This window comes from Cataglyphis hispanica, chromosome 14 (genome assembly GCF_021464435.1).
Source record: "Cataglyphis hispanica isolate Lineage 1 chromosome 14, ULB_Chis1_1.0, whole genome shotgun sequence".
NCBI classification, from domain to species: Eukaryota; Metazoa; Arthropoda; class Insecta; order Hymenoptera; family Formicidae; genus Cataglyphis; species Cataglyphis hispanica.
The window spans coordinates 72,261-95,079 of record NC_065967.1 but is presented as its reverse complement, the minus strand read 5'-3'; the positions used below and the strand labels follow the sequence as shown (position 1 = coordinate 95,079).

Here is a 22,819-nt window from a genome sequence, read left to right as displayed (position 1 = left end):
CCCGTATCGTTGACAATGCACGCAGCACGGCTTTGTCCCGAATCGGAATTTTTATTAAAAAAAAAAAGAGAATACGCTTTTTTTTCTCTGTATAAATAGAAACTTTGTAAAAGTATGCAATCGTTACATGTCGCAAGTGAGACGTTCTCGCTGCGAGTGAGTTTCTTTCGTTCTTATGCCGCGTCTTTCCGGTCGCGCATTGACCGCGTGTAACGCGCACGAGAGAGACGACGATATCTTTCATAACGGTATAACTTTTCGTAACTTTTACCTCTTCGGGATCATCGGTGTAGATCAGTGACCGACCCGAAAGACTATGATGATCCATCGTTTATTCCCCTCGTCGATAATCACGGAAAAATAAGTATTTTGTCAAATATGCATAGGTACAAATTAATTGTCAACTCTCTTTGCGAGAATTTTCACAAGTAAATAGTCATTAAATTTTATAATTTTTTATTACCACGCTACGATATTTTGCTACAATAACAATTAACGGGGAGAAATTATATGTGTACTATATGTAACGATTAATCTTTATTAAAACTTACAAGGCTTTATTAAAATTCGAGAAAACAGTAGTCACATTAGATAATATCAAGTCATAAGAATACAATTTACAATATATATATATATATATATATATATATATATATATATATATAAGTCGTAACAATCTTTTATTTAAAAGCAATTGCAAAGTTGATTATTAAATTACAAGATGGCATGAATGTGTCGAGTTGTAAAAGAAGATAAATGCTATTTTTTAGAAATTCCTTGTCCGTGAGTAGGTCTTCATATTCGCTATATTCTTTTCACAGACATCCTTCCATTTTCAGAGCTATAAAGACCCACTCTGGAAAATATCTTTTGTCCGCACCGTGAAAGACATTTTAGACTAGAACGACGAGCGGCTTATCGCTGTTCAAAAATTTCTGTGCGTCACGCAAATCGTGCATCCTTTTCGTGGAAATATGAAAATACATTTAGATAAGCGAGAATTTGCACAATTGAAAAATAATTACATTAGTTTCTTTCAATGATTGAAATGTGAAAACAGCGTAATTTACATTTTACATAATAATGTTGATGTACACAACATTTACTTTACAAGTCTTTATTCTAGACTTTACATAGTCAAGAAACTGGGTTTAAAGAAATAAAATAACATACGTGTATTTACTGCGCAATATTGAATATGCTTATATGACAATTATTGTCAGATGTATGTATAAAATTGCAATCTTTCGTATTAGGACGCGCGTGACGTCCATTTGCAAAATTCAAACTTATTTTGTGTGCGCGTGTGTGTATACTTGAATAATTATAAAATTATAATAAAATTAATTAACACAGATACATAAAACGTAGATTATTAAAATCTCGATAAGTAGTAAGAAAACATTTCTTACTCGAAAAATAAAACAATATATTATACATTTTTGGAGTATTCTATTTTTTGTTTCGCGCGAACGCAATAACCGCGCTAAAAGAGATTGATAGTTTCATAAACAGACGTCGTTTTCTCTCTGAAAAAGCATTTATCAGAACATCATCTCGCATGAGAGCAGAGGCGGACGTGGTGTGACGCAATTGTTCCACGTGTCGTCTGTCAATTTATATGGAGCATGCCGGTACTTGATGCGACGCCTCGTCGCGTCCTCGCGAATAATTCTGCCAATAACGACCGTAAAATATTTTGAATGTATTGAGCTCGTTTTTGCTACAAGCGTTATACTATTGCATTTTTATCGCGATTTTAAACGGACTTTGCGAATAGAAAGAGCTTTAAGAAAGTTTTCGTGCAAGTTTACGTTCGATAAAAAAATTTCTGATACAATTAATGATGAGTTGTGAAATGCTCGATGTAAAATGTTTTTTCTTTACACGTTACATTACAAGATATCTTTTTATCTTTGTATATAAGAGCTAGAGCATACGATACAGATTATTTTTATATATAGAATGCGCGCGCGCAACACAAGTATCAAACAAAATGGAATGACCTAGGATTATAAAGGCAAGAGTATTTCTATTCGATTGATTGCGAAAGCGCGATCGCGATGAAAAATGCAGCGCATCGAACGAAAACTGCATCCGCACGAGTGTGCACGATATCGGCGTTAAATTACAGAGCCGGTTCGCGCTGCGTAATATTACGCTCCGCTCGTTCGCGCGAAATCCCAATGTGAAAAATAAATTCCGACACGCCTTCCGACTTGTCGGTGAAGTCGAATAAAATACGCGATTATTTTACACACACACACACACATCCACAGAGAGAGAGAGAGAGAACGATAATAGCCGAAAATAATTTTTAATTGCTGCAAAACTTGTGTGCACTTATTTTGTCTCAAAATAAATTTTGTTTGCCGAGATAAATATTTTATTTTAATATTCTTAAGATATTTTATTTTAAAGAAAATATATATTATAATTATAAATAGACGCTACACAAGAAAAATTCCTTTTAATTAATTCTCCAGGAAAGTGTAATGTTAAAGAATAGATTGTGTGTTTAAAGTTAAAAATATATAAAAAACGTTTGATCTTGCCGTGAAGCGTTGTTTTAGTGCGAAAAGAATAAAGAAAAATCGTAACTTTTCTCAGCATACACTCAAATAAAGAGAGGGCACATGGCTCCCTTGAATGGCACCAGAACCCCTAGAGTCCAGTATTTTCAACAACAAAGACATTTCACAGGTCCCGAGGACTCGAGTGCCTAATTTTGACAATTAACAGACCTTTTTGACTTGTAGCTCGAATTCCATCATGCATTTAATTTCCAAAGCGACGAGAAATGTGCACTTAAGATAACACTCAATAAGCAGTAATTAAGTGCACCATCTTGTTATCTTTAATACTAAATTAATGAAAAACTGGAGGTGACTCTAATATATATATATATATATATATATATATATATATATACATATATATGAATCAAAGATATTTGAATCTGTTAAAATACATGTATAGCTTTCTTATTTAATTTAAAAGTAGGTTTTTTCCTCAATGATAACGTAATAATATTTAGAGGACTATCTCTTCTTTTCCACAAACATGTACATCATAACACAGCTGAGTCATCAGCAACCATATGTAATTGATGTGCTATAAGTCTTTCGTACTTTGCTATGCAATGTGATAAAGGCTTTCGTTCTTATATATTTAAGAAATATTTAAAATTAAAATAAAAAAGGTGATTATAACAAAGACAAATTGTAAACAGAAAATCTTAAATAATATTTCTTAATACATGTTTATTGTTCTTTTAATGTTAAATACCAAAGATTGAATGAGATTTAAGAAATAACGTATATGTTAATATACATATAAGCTGACAATGAGAAAGTATATTATTAAAGTAGAGAGAAGAAAGAGAGAGAGAAAGAGAATTTTGAATCGAAATACTTTACTTTTACAAATATTCAATCAAAAAAATATTCAGGATTAATTATAGAATATGAATAGAGAGAATTATAGAAATATAGAATTTTAAAATATGAATACGAAATAAAAGATGATTAAACTTATATCGAAATTATTCATATTTATACATATAAGCGATAATCTTTATAATTATTTTCTAAATTGATTAATTATAAGATATCAGATATTACACTTTCCTTCTTACTTGATTATATTGATTGTTGATTGAGGGCACCCGAGTTTTGCAAATTTGATTATAGAGTCATTTGATATTTGACCAATATCAAACAACTATATGTCTAGCTTTTGCATAAAATCATCAATGTATGCCAAACGTAAAAGGATGTTGAATGTAAAAGGATCACCGATGATAGATATACATTCATTGATAATTCATATTTTTAATTTCTAGTATTAATTTCGTAACTTTTACATTTTGTTCTCCCTTTGTTTCACAATTAAATGTCATTGAATCTTTTACGAACTTTTAAAAAGATATCCTCACTTTTCTCGGAATTTTTAAATAAAAAAAATTTATTGAAAAAAAAATATTTTTTATTATCATCACAGTATGTCGATATTTTGAAAGATATATTAACTGTTTATATTTTCTCTCTATACATACATATTTTTTAGAAAAATAATTTATGTTACATATGCAATACTTGAACTAATTTATAGTGATTTATTATTAAGTCCTGTAGTTGCAAATGCTTCTTTATTTAAATATTGGAAAAATAAAAATCATATGAAATTTTCTTTATCATATTTCTTATCATAGACTTTATCATATATAGAATATTAATCTGAAATAGTGGTATCCTTAATTTACCGTAATTGTCGAAAAAGTATCAAATTATTTTTTTCTTTTATGTATTTATGAATATTCTATGACATTTTTCACTTTTTATATTTTATATTTTACATATGCATTTTCTATCAAAAAAGAATTTCCATCAAGTAAAAATCTCATTTTGAAAATTTTATGTCGTCACGAAAGCGTCTTTCTATTCTATTAAGTGCCATTTTCTTTCACTTTATTATAAGCCTTCTAAATCCTCTACTAGTTCCTTGAAATCTTTCTGTGAAACTGCAACGTTGCACCTAAACACAAAGTGCAGGCGGCTCTTCTTTCATCTGCATCTACGACGTTTGAAAAACGCTCAACGGCGATTTCGTCCGACTGACAGGTAACGACAAACGTATTCATTGTAATTCTCTCTATGCGACTGTATGCGTGTTCATATCGCGTTGTTCGTTGTTCGAGGCACGCACCTGAGCGTGAAGCGAGGGACTATGTACGACTCGTAGCTCGTAGCTAGCACTCATGTATCAATATGGCTTCCACCTGCGACTTGCGAGCTCGAGTCTCATTGTCAATATATTTCGACAACTCGATAACGAAAGAGCCCTGTGGCTCGAGATATGAATATATATATGTGTGTGTGTGTGTGCGCGTGCGTATGTATATACATATACTATATAGCAAATTTGGATAAGAAATACAATAATTGTACGAGTTTTTTTCTCTAATAATAAGTAAAATAATTAAAACTGAAACTTTCTTAATGTAATTTTTCTGTGAATATTATTGTTATTTTTATATAAAATTGAAATCAATATGAAAAAAATTATAACGATTGTGAAATTGTTAAATTTAGTAAAATTAATGTAATGTAATGTAATGCAATGATTACGAAGAAAACACACTTCCAAAAAAAAAAAAAACTACACACGCGCATACAATATATAACAATTATGAAAATATTAAGTATTATTAATAAGACTTTAAGATTGAATTCCATTCGTTAGAAAGATAAAATAAGGAAGAGAGCTCTGTGAGATATGTAGACATAAAAATGTATTTCGATAGAAGCGGTATATATTGCATCTAATGCACTCTCTCATCAGCTTTTGAGAATTTCGTGTCGATCTAATCACCGAGCTTGCTAGCTGCGGAGATTGCCATAATTTTGCTCGGATAATTAAATCGAGCATTTTTTTCATTTGACAAAGCTTCGAGCGACTCGCTCTACACTTTACGATATCGTCGAATGTGATATTACAATGAGATTTAAAGACGATCGATATTCTATGCGTTAGACATGCGGGTCGCGAGATTCGCCTACGAGATTCTCCACAATCGAGGATTTCGAGATTAGGAAGGACAATATAAAATCGAAAAAGTTCATTTATGTTATTAAAATTATTAAATTATAAACTTACACGACCCGACGATAGGATATCAAAAAAATGAGAGAAAGCGAAAAAGCATAATAGAATAATAAAAGGTGATAAAGAAAAAATTAAATCATGTATAGTATGCATAATACATATATGTATATTTGGTCTGCATGTAAAATACATGTGGGAAAGCGAGAGGAAGGCGTTGGCGTTTTCAAGGCGGAATACACCGTATTTACCGCCATTGGGAGAATGCAATTCAGTGTGTGTGTTGTGCAGTTATTCATCATTATATACCAAGTTGCGGTACTTTCTGCGAGCCGATCTAACTAGTCACACATGGCATCCTGCCGCTTCTCTATCGCACTTCCTTGGTATTCCTTTTGTATTAAGTATAATAAATATAGAACGAAATGCGCTAACGATAAAATTAGGAAAATAGGAAGTAAACGCACAGAGATACAAAGCGAGATAAATGAAATGAAAAATGTTTTTTTTTTGTCTTTTGTTTTGTAGAGAAATTTTTTTGTTTATAATATGATACAACAAACATATGATTGATATGAAACATATTAATGCATGTTGTGTAATTATTAAATAAATAATAATAACATTAATATATTTGTAAATACACACACACACACACACACACACACACACACACACACACATATATATATATTGTATATATACACTAATGTAAATACAATAATATAATTTGAAGAATTTGTGACATAAATAGGAATTCCAACAAAAACAAGGAATTATTTTTGTCACCTGGCATTATACAGTTTTGTCATGATACAATGATGACTCATATCGGTAATCACATTTCTTCTAAACAAAAAAATTTATTACGACGCGCGTGCGACCGCTGTATGTTTATAGACGACGCAATGCATAACGTTCGATCGTTGAATTCTCACGTGTCAGTGAACCGAAAACTCCGCAACTAGCTCAGCCACGTGTAATAGTTTTGTTCTAGTTATTATATTCGATGCTTGTCTTCCTTTTCTGTCTCTTAAAGGGAATTAATATCCACTTTTGAATAAAATATTTCGCAATTGTAAAGAATAATTTATGAAAAATTATATTTTTCTTGAAAAATTATTTTTTTATATATTTAAATTATTATTTTAATTATTAAAAAATGTGATTATATTTACAATTCAAAAATTTTATTTATCTTATTTCCTGATATTCTAGTTGTGAATATGTACATTACTTTAAACATTTTCTTTACGTACACACACACACACACACACACACACAAAAGATTCAAACTTATGTAAATTAATGTGTTATATCTTTCGTGTATCAAACGAATTATCAGCATTCGTCAAAGTGACGGAACCTGTTCATCATCTTTCTACTGCTATGCGACAGTAGTCATATTAAATTGTTTTGCATAAGTTTTAGCTCCAGAACTCGTCGGTATTCATCTACGACTACGAGAACTGAGTTATATGATTCAAGTGACTCACAATTGCCACGCCTTCGTCAAGCCTCCAGAGCACAATTCTCTTTGTTACATTGTACTGCCATTTTTACAAACAGTGCATTTTGTGATCTTGTGATCTCGCGATCTTTGCCATCTCGCCATTAGACTAGAAACTTGACAGCTAGAACAACTTTAACAGAACAGTTTATTCGAATAGCAAATTAATCAGTATTGTCATGATTATAGCCATTCATATATCACGAATAATTGCGTAGAGCTTTCGATGCGCATTACCTGATGATTCTCTTTATAACTTATTTTATATATATATATATATATATATATATATATATATATATATATATACAAAGATGTGCAAGAGAGAGAATTGAAAGAAAATCAATCCATCATTTAATTACATTAGCCGATTAATTAATCAATTATTCCATTCTGGCGATAGACACATTTTTCTCTTATATTCTTGAAATACGCGACATACTTTCGTAAGCCATTATAGACATTTCGCAGATGTCCCGTAAAGATGCACCCACGGTATTCTTACGAACTACGAATTAAATTGTTATGCTTTCTAACGGCATTTTGCGAAATTGCTCCGAATGGAATGTACTATTATGTGATTTGTCATGAATGCGATATATCCAATCGGAGCACGCATTTTCGATTCCCCACCGCGATCTCTAGCCCGCAACAAAAACCGCTATTTCGTTATGCTATTTCCACTATTTTCTCCCACTTAATATAGCTCAATTTGTCGATTGCTTTAAACAATAATAGGTAATGTTTTAATCAAAAATAAGTAACGATAATGGATTAATCAGTCTACTTCTAATTTGCTGTTAAATATGGGCAATTATATAGTTTATGCCTAGCGAGAGAGAGAGAGAGAGAGAGAGAGAGAGAGAGAGAGAGAGAGAGAGAGAGAGAGAGAGAGATGTTCAGCTGAGTAATCACAGTTGAAAAAAATTACAATTGTGTAGTTTTTCTAAAAACAATGACATGGAATCTGTATACGTAAGAGTACATGGAATCAAGGATTTGTGAATTGATAGTAAAAATCTGAAAGTTTATGGCATCCAATATTTATAAGAATGGATCTTTAAATCCTTGAAACTAAAAATACTTGAATGAACAAAAAGTACGAAAGAATCTACGAATTTTTACAAGATATTATTAAACTTTAATATCAAACATAAATGTATATAAATATGCGTACGGATGTTGGTTTCGAGAATGAAAGGCATAATTTATAGGAAAACATATCCTGAAGGATCAATGATAGCAAAAATTAAAATTCTTGTACATAAATTGTGCACATGGCATGAATGAATATAAGCGAATCTTTTCTCACGTAAGTATAAACATAAGCGCTCATGACACAATATTATAGTCTATCCTTGAAAATAACGGCACACAAGAGAAGCGTTATATAATTTGTCATGCATCGCAATGTTAAATTGCGCTTTTCTCGTGGATTTTGTTCACAAGTGCCGAGTTTAATTCAAAAAATGATTCAAATGAATGGCTTCATCAATCTATTGAATAATAAATCTATATAATAATAATTCTATTGAATAAATCAATCTATTAAATAATTATTGAAAAAATTTTGTATGTGTGTGCATTAAATACTTTTTCAATTTTGTATATTTTTTTCTTTCTTTTTTTTTTCGATTAGTTGCGATGAAGCCACAAATCGTTTTTTTTTCCTTGTCCTAACGTACGGTTTCTTTGGAAACAATAAAAAGTAAGGAATGAATCTATCAAGAGATATGCTTTTTGAAAATGCATCCGCGTCGTCGGAGACAAAACTTGCATCCTTAAGAATGTAGTCGTTTCGACGAAAGTGCATTCTCTTTCATCTACATGATTATCCTTTCATCAACCTACTTTTTTGTGACGCTAGTCTTTAATTATGAAAAAGGAAGATATAAAATAGAATAATTTTTAGAATAATGTCTCAAAAATGACTTGTTATGCTTTTGTATTTAATTTTTTTAATAAAATATATATTATACTATATTATACACAAAATAATATGTAATATAAATTAATAAGAAAAGTGTAGCAACTAAAAAGGGGAAAATACTTTAAATAAATTACTTGAAAATTTTTCTTAAGTAATTAATTTTCTTAATCAAGATGTAGTAATATTTTTTATAATTATGAAAATTCTGGAATAGTTTTAGAATTATATACACGACAATATACTTTAACCAGGAAAATATCATATTTATTAATCATCGCGACTGCATAATGGAAGCGAAAAAATTCAATACTTCATCGATGGATTGGATGTGTCAACACTTATAACGTGTTGCAATTGCAATCGCAAATGCTAACGAAAATTGGAGTGAATCCGGTAGATTTCTCTGTCTCTATTTTCTCTCTTTGTCTTTAAATTGATTAACGTATCTGAAAGATTGTAGAGATAATCGAGATTGTAGGCGGACTTTGATACATAAAAAATTTCTCTTTATATAATATTCTTAGAACCAAGTATTTATATTTTTGACGGTTACGATACATGAAAATCAAAAAGGCTCTAAGATCCATGGATTACGACAAAAATTCAGAAATTTATGAAAACTTTAATTTTTGAAAGACATTATTGTTCTCAGGAAATCCCATATCCCATTTTTTTTTACAATTTTTGTTTCTCTTATTGCAGTTCTAGCCACTCTGTTGGCTATTATTCAAGGAGCTCCCCAAGATCTCAGACGTCGAAACTACGAAGAGTATCCGCGCGAGGTCTATTTCAACGGCTCAGCGTTCCTGAAACTGAGTTCTTTTGTATCTGTACATCGTCACAGTGGTCTCAGCTTCCGCACGTGCGATCCCGGTCGATTGTTTCTGCAGAAGTATAACGATGATTCCATCAGTCTCGAGGTGACGCCCGAAGGACTACTCTTTGTGGCTGTGGTCGATCAGCAGAGATATAGGGCTAGACTGAACGCCAGATTGCTCAATAATATCTGGCACAACGTCAACCTTTTTTTCAGACTTGGTAATCTTACTTTGAATGCTGCAGGACATACCCAGGTAAATACACATTATTTAATGATATAAATTCCATATAATAGAAAAATAATAGAATATATATAATTATAAATTTAATATAAACGTATAATATTGAAAGAATTTATTAACATATTACTGCATTAGATTTTGCATGATAAAATATAAATAATAACTAAATAAATTTAATACATGTTTGTTAACTCGAAATTTGATATTTTAAAAATTTTCTTCAAATTGCGTGCGTGCATCTTTGTGTGTGCTCGTAATATTGTTAAAATTAACTTTATACATTTTATAACTGTTTAATTACTATTAATTTAAACATATAAAAACCTGCTATAAAAGTCAATTTTAATTTTTAAGTGAGATAGAGATACATGTACAGAAGTTGTTTTCCCTAGGTGATTGCAAATGCGACGTATAATTCTGCCATTCTGACGCTTCCTGATTACGATGTAAATAGTTCACTCATAATCGGCGAAGGGTTCAAAGGATGCATTCTGCATGGCCCCGGAATCCTCTTCAATAACAGCATCAACAACGGGGCCGTTTTCGGATCCTGTCCATTGAATATCAAAGGATGTAAGGGTGCATGATTTATATAAATTTTTCTCAAGTAATTTCTTTTTTTTTTATTTATTTATAGTAGAGTGTTCTTGCACTGAAAACTGTTGAGTATTCACACACGCGGTAATAAGGTAGATCGATATCATAGTCACATGAATAAGTAGTAACAGCTTCAGGCTAGAGTTAGAATTAGTTAGTGAGTAATCAAGTGATGACGCGTTGCAATAGGGTAGATTGATATCGCGCTCGACGCAAACGAAACATTCTTAGTTTCTTAGATGAGTTAAGGAGGTATAGATTGATAACAATAAACTAGATCGTCATCAATGTGAAATAATCTTGAGATAAAACCAAGAATAGCTAAACAAGTACAAATATTCTTTGTGAAAAAGCAATTTACTATAAACTTAATATAATTATTATTGCATTATATTAGATTAAAATAATAATTACATCAACTTTTGCAACAACATTTAGAATATTAATTAATATTCTGCAGTTAGTTAATTGTTTTTTTATTGTTAAAAAATTGGGATATTCATGCATTTTTTTTATTTGACTTTATTTTATCTCATCATTATTATATTATTTTTTTCTTCTTCCATTTAACAGATATACATACTCCATCATTTTTGTATCTTAATTAAACATATTAATCGGATTTATAGCCGTTAAATTTTGCGTGTGTTTGTGTGTGCGCGCACTGAATCTCAAAAATTTTATTTTGGAATTAAAAACGGAAAGAGTTTCTCGCTTAGTTTTTCTTGTCGTTTTTCTTGATCTCATTTTCAAAATAGTTTTTTCATTTTAATAATAGTTTTTTAGGACTTTTTAGCAAAATTTTTTTACTTGTACACTAGATTATGAATGTAAAGCAGTGACGCACATGTCTTTTTTGAATACAGCGCATATGTTTGTTGCTTTGAAAGTGCGTGGAATACATATAGATGTGCATCAAGAAGGAAAGAGGAAGAGAGAGAGAAAGAGAGATTGCATGCGAATTCTGTGAAAAATGAAAAACTTTCAGGTGGAACGAGCGGTCTCGTGAGTGGTACGGGGGCAGCTTCCGCTACAGCCTCCACCATGGATTTCTGTCACCACGAACCATGCATGATGCATGGTACATGCGTGTCGCGGCAGGATCGTTACGAATGCCACTGTTACGCCCGATACTCCGGCAACAACTGCCAGATCGACAATGGTAGACCTCGTCGATATCTCGAATACGCGGGGTTTATGCGGCATTTGTGTGAGACGAGCAAATTCATACCCAACGCGCGCGTTAAACGGAAATATTATGTCACGACAATGTGTAATTATATCGCGTAATGAGAAAATATCAATCTGCTGTAGAGTCATCAATTTTTGCGAATTTTCTTGGGGATTCTAAAAATAAAAAATGTTAAAAAATTGAATACACATTTAAAAAACATGTGAATAAAAAGTTAAACAGCAGACGATTTTAAGTATAATGGAACGTATTTCACAAATATGATCTATGTGAAAGAAAATTTTAGACGAATTATACCTGTGACTGTGATAGAATGGGTATGAAATCTGCATCGTTCTTGTCTGATTTTCGCATGTTGTAGATGTAGATCTATTCTGCTTTGAAATAGTCTGTACATAAACGCTTTCACAAAAATGCTTTTTGTGTGCTTTACCTTCAGTAGAAGATATCTACTTCAAAAAATCATGCTCCTTCAATGACTTTAAATATTACAAATTGTATTGTCGTCTTTTCCCTTCTTTTATCAATGTTGCTTCTCAAGAAAACCGTTTTGAATGGAATCAAAATATTCGCTTTATAAAAAGTTGCACACTTGAATATGGCTGGCGTTATCGCATGCACATAAAGGATGAACTGAAGTCTGAGATTGCATTCGTCTCATAAATATAAACTGAATATGAAATACACTTAACGTTTCGAACAAATTTATTTTCTATTTATATTTAATTACTTTATTAACTATGAATAATTAAAAAATGTATGATCTTTTACTTTTTCTTTCGTGCAATTAATTAATGCTATCAACAATTAGAATTAATGTCGCTTTGTATCTTTTCTCATCGATTTCTTTATAAATTTATCATTAATGACTGATCAAATAATGACTTTTTCCGCGTACCTTTCAGGTCCACCTTGTGAGAGCAAACCCTGCCACAATGGCGGCATTTGCATCGAAGACGAGAATGGCAATTTTGTCTGCAATTGTAAGCCCGGGTTTACTGGTAGTCTTTGCGAATCTCAGCTGGGAGTGCGACTATGTGAGCAGAATCCATGTAGAAACGATGGCATTTGCATATCGTTGACAGATAGCGAGTACAAATGTAAATGTCAAGTTGGTTGGACTGGGAAAAATTGTGAAACTAATATTAACGAATGCGCCTCGAACCCATGTAAGAACGGTGGCATCTGTATCGACGGGATCAATAATTATACCTGCAGATGCGACAGGACTGGGTGAGTTCACAAAAAATTAAGGTATTTTTTTTCTTCTTTTAATTTAATAATTAAATAGTCAGTTATTGCACAATTCATAAGTGGTGGTCGTCGTTCAATCTATATTTTATTCCATAAATTCTCTTTTACCATTTCTTCCTGTATATTGAAATCATGGAACATAGATTTTTTACATTCTAAAATTTTTAATCTATTGATCCTCTCATGTTAAAACTGGGAATTGACAAACTGTAGGACTATAGCTAGGACGGAGCCTTTTATACATAGTCCAAAATTTTTATTTATAGGTCTTATTTTTCAAAATCTTAATTCTCTAAATTTCAAAAGATATAAAAGATCTTAAATCGTAAAAGAGTAAAAAGTTGCAGATAGTGAATTGAATTTATATTTTCCATTTTATGTTTTCTACATTCTACGTGTCGCGATATATATATATATATATATATATATATATATATATATATATATATATAAGTATATTTCAAGCGCTTTTCATTTCTCGCTCTTCAGCTATGAGGGTATCAATTGCGAGGAGGACATCGACGAATGTCAAGCAAACCCATGCCTAAACAACGGCGTGTGTTTCGACTATTACGGCAGCTACATTTGCAATTGTCCGGAAGGCTTTGAGGGTCAAAATTGTGAGCTCAATTTAAACGAATGTTTATCCGGACCATGTGACAATGGTGGTGAATGCATCGATGATGTTGGCACTTATCACTGCGAATGTCTCCCGGGATTCACAGGCCGCCACTGCGAATTGAAAGGTCTCTGCGAAAATGCAGCTTGTCCACCTAACAGCATCTGCGTGGAAGATGCTCATGGGCCCCAGTGCGTCTGCAATCCCGGTTTTATGGGTAACCCGCCCAACTGCACCGTCAATTATTGTGCCAGCAATCCCTGCGCTAACGGTGGTACATGCACCAGTAGCAGGGATGGTTTTAACTGCACTTGTTCATCTGAATGGAGAGGTAAGAATTTTAAAGTTAAGATTAACAAACATTTTATTCGCTTCCTCTTCTTCATTTTGCGAAATTAACTTTTATCTTAATATACTAAGACACATATACACTTTTATCTAGATGAAAAGCAAACACTTGATAGATTCTAAGCTTGTGAAGAAAAGAATTTTCTTTAAGAATTTAATATTATAATTAAAAAAATAAAAGAAAACAGAAACGAAATATTATTATAATAAAATATTGACGTTAACGTAATTTATTTTAAATTTTTATATCTATCTTTAAAGATGTCGCCAACATTTCAATCATTGTACATTGTACACAAAAGTGTACTATCGCACGCTCTCTAATCTAATAAAATTGACTTGAAATTACATTAAATATTCATCTGTATTAATATTATTAGTAATTAAATCAGAATCAAATTTTTTAATCAAAATTTCTTTCCAACACAATTAATCAAAACTAATCCTTCAATATCTAGTATCAATATATTTCTTAATATCTTTGCATAAATGTCTGATCTTTTTATAACTTTAACATATATATAATTATAATATATATAATTTATAACAATAAATTAATTCTTTTTAAATTACATCTATTTTATAGCTATATATTTTTTTCAAATATTTAGATTTTCTTTCTGAGAACGATGTTTTTGCAGGAAAGAACTGTCAATTCAACGTAGATGAGTGCCTGTCACAGCCATGCCAAAACGGTGGTATTTGCATCGACCGCGTCAATGGATATACATGTAACTGCACTAAAGATTTTATTGGTGATAATTGCGAGCGGGAATTTGATGCATGCGCTGTAAACCCCTGTCAAAACAACGGTACTTGTACACTGTTATTGAGATCGAAGAGGGATTTTGTTTGCGAGTGTCCACATGGCTTTGAGGGCAAGGTATCGTGAGGCATGATAATATATCCTTATACATAAATAAAAGAGATATAATTAAAATATAAGTAAAATATACATAATAAAGAAAGTATAAATTTATAAATGTAATAAAAATGGAATATATATATATATATATATATATATATATATATATATATATATATTTAAAATGTGGGTAACATTTAATGACAATGATTCAAGGTATGCGACGTGAACATCGATGATTGCGTAGGCGCAGTATGCCCCGATGATAAAATCTGCATCGACGGTATTGCAGCTTACGAATGTAAATGTCGCGAAGGCTATAGAGATCCTAATTGTACGCTAATAATAGACCACTGTGCCGCGAAACCGTGTAACAATGGCACATGCATCGACCTCGGCGAGCGCGGCTTTGAGTGCAAATGTACAAATGGTTTTCAAGGTAAATTTCGCCGAATTCAAAATGAGTCTTCATAGGAAGATCGTTGCAAGACCGATCAAAAATATTTCTATAATATTAATATAATATATTAATTAATATTAATATAATTAATATTAATATTAATATTAATTATAAATAATAATAATTTTAATTATTCTGAATTTTTATTCTTAATTTCTTCAATTAGTTTTCTTATCACACATTTGATTATATTGATTTTTTATATTATAATATTTCTATATTAATTTATTTTTAATTTACTTTTTTATGTTTTTTACAATAATTCTAAAAATATACATTTTTATTTATTGAGAAATAAAGCTTTTTACTTTTTTTGAATTACTATAATAGAAAGATAAAAAAATATTTCAAATATATTTCCTTTTTTTTTGCAAAAATTGAATGGCAAACATCGAATTTTATTTTTAGGTATGTATTGTGAGCTTGATGTGAACGAATGCGATTTACACGGTAATTCTCTGTGCAACAACGGCATTTGTGTCAACACTGAGGGTAGTTATAACTGTTTCTGTCGGCCGGGCTTTTCCGGCGATCACTGTGACATCAACATCGATGAATGCCTCTGTGGCCCATGCAAGAATAATGCCACGTGCCTTGACGGCATCAATACGTTTCAATGTTTGTGCCAGCCTGGTTACACCGGCAAAACTTGTGAAGTGGATGTGAATGAGTGCGATAGCAACCCATGTTTAAACGGAGCACGGTGCATAAACGGTGTAGCGTCGTACAAGTGCGTATGCCCGGCGGGTTTTCTCGGTGCAAATTGTGAAATTGATGTTGACGAATGTAAATCGTCGCCCTGCATGAATTTGGGAACATGCATCGATGGCGTAAACAGTTACACTTGCGATTGCAGCGATACCGGTTTCGAGGTAGGTTTTGTTATTTTATCATAAAAATGTGAAAAGATCTCTTTTTTGTTATACAAATGATATCTTTATGGAATATCGCAAAAGATCATTTTTGTCACTAAAATATAATCTTCTTCTTTTTCTTTTTTTAGTTGCATAATTTAACTTTTGACAGTTCTAACGCGCAATTTTTGACATTCTAGCACGTGTTATTTTTTTCCTGTTTTCTCTTATTTTTAGATTTTGATTTAATTTAATTTATCTTTCAAATTGTATGTATTGTATTGTATTTTGATAATAATAAGCACTCCTTGAAGAGCTAAGCTTGATATATAAGTTTTAATCATATTTTATCACACACACACACACACACACACACAAAAGTATGTTACACTTACATCGATGAATGCTTGGTCCGTACAAGAATAATGCCACGATATTTATTTATTTATTTTTTTCTTCAAATATTGATTTATCTAATTATATTTTGTTTAATTACAATATACTTGTTATATTAATTTATTTTTTTTTATTTAATTTAAAATTAATTTAATTTTATGTAAAAAATGTTATTTTATAATGTTATATTGTGTAATTTTTTTTAATTCTTTTTTGCTGGATTTTTTAAGGGTCCGCGTTGCGAAGAGAATATCAACGAATGTCTCTCGCAACCATGTGTAAATGGCGGTCACTGCCTCGACGACATTAAGAATTACAAATGTCAATGCTACGTTGGTTACACTGGTAGGAACTGCGAAGTGGACGTGAACGAGTGCGAGAGCTCACCTTGTCAATATAATGGCACTTGCCTTGAACGGTCAAACAGGGAGCTTTACAAAAGCGAAGTTCTAAACTTACCCGCAATTTTCAATCAGGAGTTTAGTTATATCAACGCCAGCGGGTGAATTTTTAAATAAATCTTTTAAAATCTTTTGGTTTTTCTTTACGAAAATTTATTTTAAATTTTTTCTTGTCAAAAGACTAAAAATTCATAAAATGTCGATAGGTACGAGTGCCTTTGTGTACAAGGTGTCACTGGTAAAAATTGTGAGATAAACATTAATGAGTGCGATAGCAATCCCTGCGGCCCGGGCACCTGCATGGATCGCATCGGCGGCTACACCTGCGAATGCGACGAAGGCTTCGAGGGAGATCATTGCCAATACGAGATTGATGAATGCAAAAGGTACAACCCCTGCGAGCATGGAATGTGCACCGATGGCAGAGCCGACTATTTTTGTACTTGCGAACCGGAATATGGTGGTAAAAACTGTTCGGTGAAGCTAATTGGTTGTCAAGGCAATGCCTGTCAAAACGGTGGTACTTGCTGGCCTTATCTTATCGACGAAACTATTCACAAGTTTAATTGTACCTGCCCCAACGGTTATCACGGCGAAGTCTGCGATTATGTGAGTGCTTATATAACTTTTTTCTCTCTTTTCTTTATGAATAATGATTTGAAAGTAAAAAATTTATGACAAAAAAAAGAAGATATAATAAAATACTATAATATAAAATATATAATACAAAAATTGCTAAAGTAATTAAAAAAATGTAGTTACATGTATACACTTTAATGAAAATAAAAGTAGAATAATTTAATCAATAAAATAATAAATAATCATAACTAGCTGGTAATAGAATAATTAATAAAATAATAAATTGAGTAATGAAAAATTTTTAATTATTAATTATATTAAAAAAGAAATTTAAATGAATTTAAATCGTACTTTTTTTTTATTACTCAAGAAAACCAACATTCACTGAATATTTATTCACTGCAATTTTAATTATGCTAGCAATATTTAAGAATTTTTCTGATATTTCGGATATCCGAAAATTGTTATCAAAATATAATTTTAATTAACACAGCTTAAAATAATTCAAAATCATTGTTTCTTCAACATCTGGTCCTTGGAATACTTTTATATATAATTCTCGTTTTTAAGATATTATTTTTAAATATCTAATGATTTTTACTTTTTAATTATTTAATAAATGTTTTTGTATTTTTTTCTATCGTATTTAAAAGGATTTTTAAGAGTGTGAATTATTACACACACACACACACACACGTATATATATATATATATATATATATGCGCGCGCGCGCGCATATACAATCAAATCACTTACAAAGTTATGCTTTATCGCAACCGTTGAATTCTTTCCGAAGTGTTTCGGGCAGAGGAAGATGTAAATATGCTGACACCTTTGCTAAAAATAATCTCATATGCAGCAAATTTTAACAATTATTTGACAAATTCACAGGTGACGACAATGTCTCTGAGTGGCAGCTCTTATGTCTTGGTGAACACCACACGCGATGAAGGTTATGATATCCAGTTTCGCTTTAGAACCACTTTGCCAAACGGTCTTCTAGCAATTGGCAGAGGCGTGACCATTTATATTCTTCAATTGGTAAACGGCAAGCTCAACATACACTCCAGCATACTGAACAAATGGGACGGGGTCTTCGTAGGTAGCGGACTCAATGATTCCAACTGGCAAAAAGCCTTCGTGGCAATCAACGCGACTCATCTCGTTCTTTCGGCCAACGAAGAACAAACTATCTATCCCATCAGTCCTAATGAAGGTTCCAACTCGTCAAACCATACGTCTTTCCCAACAACTTTCGTGGGTGGTAGCCACATCAGCTCTCTCAGCTTTTTAAGAAGATTGTCTCGCTTACCTTCATTCACTTTCTTCGTTGGCTGCATGGAGGATGTTGTCATCAATGGCGAATGGGTATGTTTGATTTTTTTTTTTAAATTTACTTTAATTTACCCTTTCGGGATTTATATTATGTTTATAAGTTACATAGTTTCTCAAGATTATTTTTCCACATACATGTAATTTATACATTAATACGAAATATTCATTTATTTATTATCACAATTAACATTATTATTTATTATTACATTATTGTGATATATTTTTATATCATAAATTTCGTCAAGAAATCGTCAAATGTGATAAGCTCAATTTTCAATCTGGCAAATAATTGGAATCTTTGAATTCCACAAGTTTTTTTAAAGTTTTACTTCATTTTAATGTTATTAACTAATCGGAATAGCGATATATGATTTATCGCTAAAAACCGCGCCCTCTTCAAAATTTTTGCAACTATGTTTTACATTTTTAAATTTATCTCAGGTTTACTCTGGTACGACATCGAAAACCGTATACATGGAAGATGTGGAACCAGGCTGTCCCCGTGAAGCTCAATGCTCGCCGAACCCCTGCAAGAATGGCGGCCATTGCACTGATCGTTGGCGTGATTTTTACTGCAAATGCGAGCGTCCTTATCTCGGTCACACTTGTCAGTATAACATGACCGCCGCTACGTTTGGCTACGAGAACATCACGAATGGATATGTCACTGTGAAGGTCAGCGATACGGCCAGACGGACTGTTAGCTCGGTCGTCGATATTTCCATGTTCATTCGCACACGAGAGAGCCGTGGTGATATCTTCTACCTAGGCACGGAGCCGGATCTTCAGGATGATCAAAAACCTCAAGAGAGGACCTACATAGCGGCGCAGCTGGTGGAAGGCGGAGAATTGCTTGTGAGGATTCAATTCAATGGCACAGAGGCTTATACCGTCGGTGGCGTAAAGCTCAATGACGGAAACAATCATCTGATCCAAGTAGCGAGGAACGTCACTCTCGTCCAGGTAAAGATCAACGGTACTGAGTATTTCCGCAAGACCATCAGCGCCACAGGAGATTTGAATGTGACTGTTCTCTATCTGGGAGGATTACCACAGACGTCACGGTATATTCGCCAAGTCGACAATAGGCCGATGGAAGATCAGCGACTTAACTTCAAGGGAATTATCCAGGATGTGCAGATATCGAATGGTTCAAAAACGATGGTCGTGGAATTCTTTCCATTAAAGGTAATCGAAAATTCTTCTTAACTTACACTGCTATAATTCATGTATCATATATCCTACCGTTTCACATTCTTTTCATTAATCTTTAATAATCTTTTAGAATTTATTTTCACATTTTAGAGTTTTCACAGCTTTCATTTTCTTGTAGGCACATGACATTCCTACGCTCGTTCAATTCGGCAATGTTTCCTTTGACCATGAGAAGATCCTCGAGGGTGTAGTATCGGACAATGTATGCATAAGCAGCCCATGCAACCACAACGGTTCGTGTCACGTGACATGGAATGATTTTTGGTGTCAATGTCCGCGCGGTTACACCGGCAAAACTTGTCAGGAGATGGAGTTTTGCCAACTGCAGGACTGTCCTGCGGGTTCGCGCTGTCAGAATCTTGACGACGGTTACGAGTGCATTGCTAACGCGACATTCGACGGAATCTCCACTGTTTTCACGTATGTATACGGACGGGCCAATGAGATTACGGACGCTAATGACTTTGTTCTCGATACTATCGAGATTACTTATCGATCCAATACCGGCGGCACGCTATTTCATATGGCGCCCCAGGTGGGCGACCAACACTTCACCGTGTCCGTCTTCAAGGATAATGTCTCCGTGTCCTGGCGACTCGATCTGGAGAACCAGGATATTGTTTTCTTCGGCAAGAGTCAACCTGATGGAAATTGGACCTCATTGCTTATTAGATTGAACAATAATTCCTTAGAATGTGGTTACGTCAATCCTACTGAAGAACAATTTCGCATGAGTCCCAACTTTAATTTCCAACTGTGGTACGATCTCCTAGTGACTGGAACAATCACCCTGGGTGGGCTTTCCAGTGTCTTGTCCGATGTGCATACTTATATTGGAGTCAAACATGAAAGAAGAAATAGCATCGAGGGCAATAATGTGGATTATAATGAACATAAGCTCACAACAGCTATGCCGTCGCATAGTATGATGTCCGGTGGGTGTGATATTTTATCAGAGAATGTTAAATTTTAGCTTTAAATTATTTTAAAATGAATTTTTAAAATGTGGCAAAGCACATATACATATACTACATCTTGTAATATTTAAAACTTTGGAAATAATTAATCGTTTATACTTTAGCTTATTTTTTGGTCTATTTAACCATTAAGGTTTCTTATTGTGAAACTAGCCATATCTCTTTTCACCTTTTTTTTTTTTTGGGACAAAAAATATCTGTTTGCCTCTTTTTCTTTGTCACATAGGGGAACCGTTTAAAGGCTGTCTGGGCGAAGTCCGGATCGGCAACATACTGCTGCATTATTTTACGTATGAAGCGGTATATCAGAATGCAAACTTCACGCCGCTAGAGTTCTTGGCGTTGCAGGATAATGGCAATGCCACTCATCGCGATAGTGTCGGCTGCCAGCTATGCTTTGATACGGATTGTAAGAACGATGGCTATTGCCTTGATAAGGCTAACAGTTATGTGTGCGAGTGTCCAGCCGGTTATACCAAAGATGATTGTTCCTTCAATATTGACGAATGCAATGGCAATAAATGTCAGAACGATGCAAAGTGCATCGACGGTATTGCCAATTACACCTGCGTGTGTGAAAATGGCTGGCAGGGATGGCTGTTAGTAGTTCTTCTTTTTAAGTTTCTTGAGCTTTTATGCATAAAGAAAGTCTCTTTTCTCTCCTCTCTCTCTCTCTCTCTCTCTCTCTCTCTTCTTCTTCTTCTTCTTCTTCTTCTTCTTTCTACATGTTAAATTTGATTATTAAAATTAGAGATCATAAAATAATTTTTGAGATTTGACGCTGAGATTTTTTATATAAGAACTTCTAATCTTTGAAAACTTCTTTTAAAAATATAAAGAAACTCTTGCGTACAGTTACACAAGAGTTAAGCTTATTTTCTAGATATTAGAAATGTATCATAAGTGTGCATCAAATATCTTTTAGAACAATCACAACATCTTTAAAAAGTTTTTATCAATCACTTATCATATCATTCTCATATTACACATTGGTCTCATATAATTATAATGTTGGGGATAGTTTCCATAAATATAGATTAAAACTCTGTTGTTCAACAATCAAAGCTCACTGCCTTTTTTTATCGACTCCTTTTCGATTGCAGATGCGACAGTGACATCAATGAATGCGTGACGCAGAGTCCGTGCCAACATGATGGTGTCTGCGTGAATCTGCCGGGTCACTATAGATGCGAATGCCCAGACCAATTTACCGGCGATCTATGCGAGAGCTTTCGACTCATCACTTGTGAAAACGAACCATGCAAGAACGGTGCTACTTGTGTAGACACACCGAATATGAAGACGAGCGACAATTTTACCTGTAATTGCATGCCCGGTTACGACGGCCCAACTTGCGATACGCCTTACTGCGTTCGCAGGAAATGCCAGAATGGCGGAAGATGCGATTTTTTATATCAGGTAATAATCCTTTATATTGCAAAAGCATTTTAGTTTATGTGATTCCTTAAAATTTCTTATGTTATTATTATAAAATCCAGTTCTCTCGAGTTCTCTTGAGTTTGGAGAGAATTGCAATTGTAGAAATTAAATAGAAACTGAAAAAAAAGATTGAATTCTTTATTTTAAATTTAAACATCTTTTTTGATATTTTTTTGGACTA

At 32.8% G+C, this 22,819-nt stretch overlaps 1 protein-coding gene across 3 annotated transcripts in view; it reads left to right on the top strand.

The window, feature by feature from the left end:
* LOC126854472 (protein crumbs) overlaps window positions 1-22,819 on the top strand; it is a 30,567-nt gene that overhangs the window by 2,337 nt on the left and 5,411 nt on the right. Inside the window, exons 2-17 of one of the 3 annotated variants that reach the window (XM_050601246.1) lie at window positions 9,747-10,117; window positions 10,498-10,684; window positions 11,691-11,864; window positions 12,800-13,127; window positions 13,638-13,768; window positions 13,874-14,098; window positions 14,757-14,998; window positions 15,197-15,419; window positions 15,849-16,312; window positions 16,921-17,192; window positions 17,298-17,700; window positions 18,563-19,039; window positions 19,448-20,194; window positions 20,340-21,156; window positions 21,425-21,797; window positions 22,302-22,617. In XM_050601246.1, coding sequence (XP_050457203.1) covers window positions 9,747-10,117; window positions 10,498-10,684; window positions 11,691-11,864; window positions 12,800-13,127; window positions 13,638-13,768; window positions 13,874-14,098; window positions 14,757-14,998; window positions 15,197-15,419; window positions 15,849-16,312; window positions 16,921-17,192; window positions 17,298-17,700; window positions 18,563-19,039; window positions 19,448-20,194; window positions 20,340-21,156; window positions 21,425-21,797; window positions 22,302-22,617 — 5,750 coding nt within the window. Of the gene's footprint in view, window positions 1-9,746; window positions 10,118-10,497; window positions 10,685-11,690; window positions 11,865-12,799; window positions 13,128-13,637; window positions 14,099-14,756; window positions 14,999-15,196; window positions 15,420-15,848; window positions 16,313-16,920; window positions 17,193-17,297; window positions 17,701-18,562; window positions 19,040-19,447; window positions 20,195-20,339; window positions 21,157-21,424; window positions 21,798-22,301; window positions 22,618-22,819 lie in introns of all 3 variants that reach the window. The other 2 variants (XM_050601245.1, XM_050601244.1) reach the window with 2 other exon arrangements.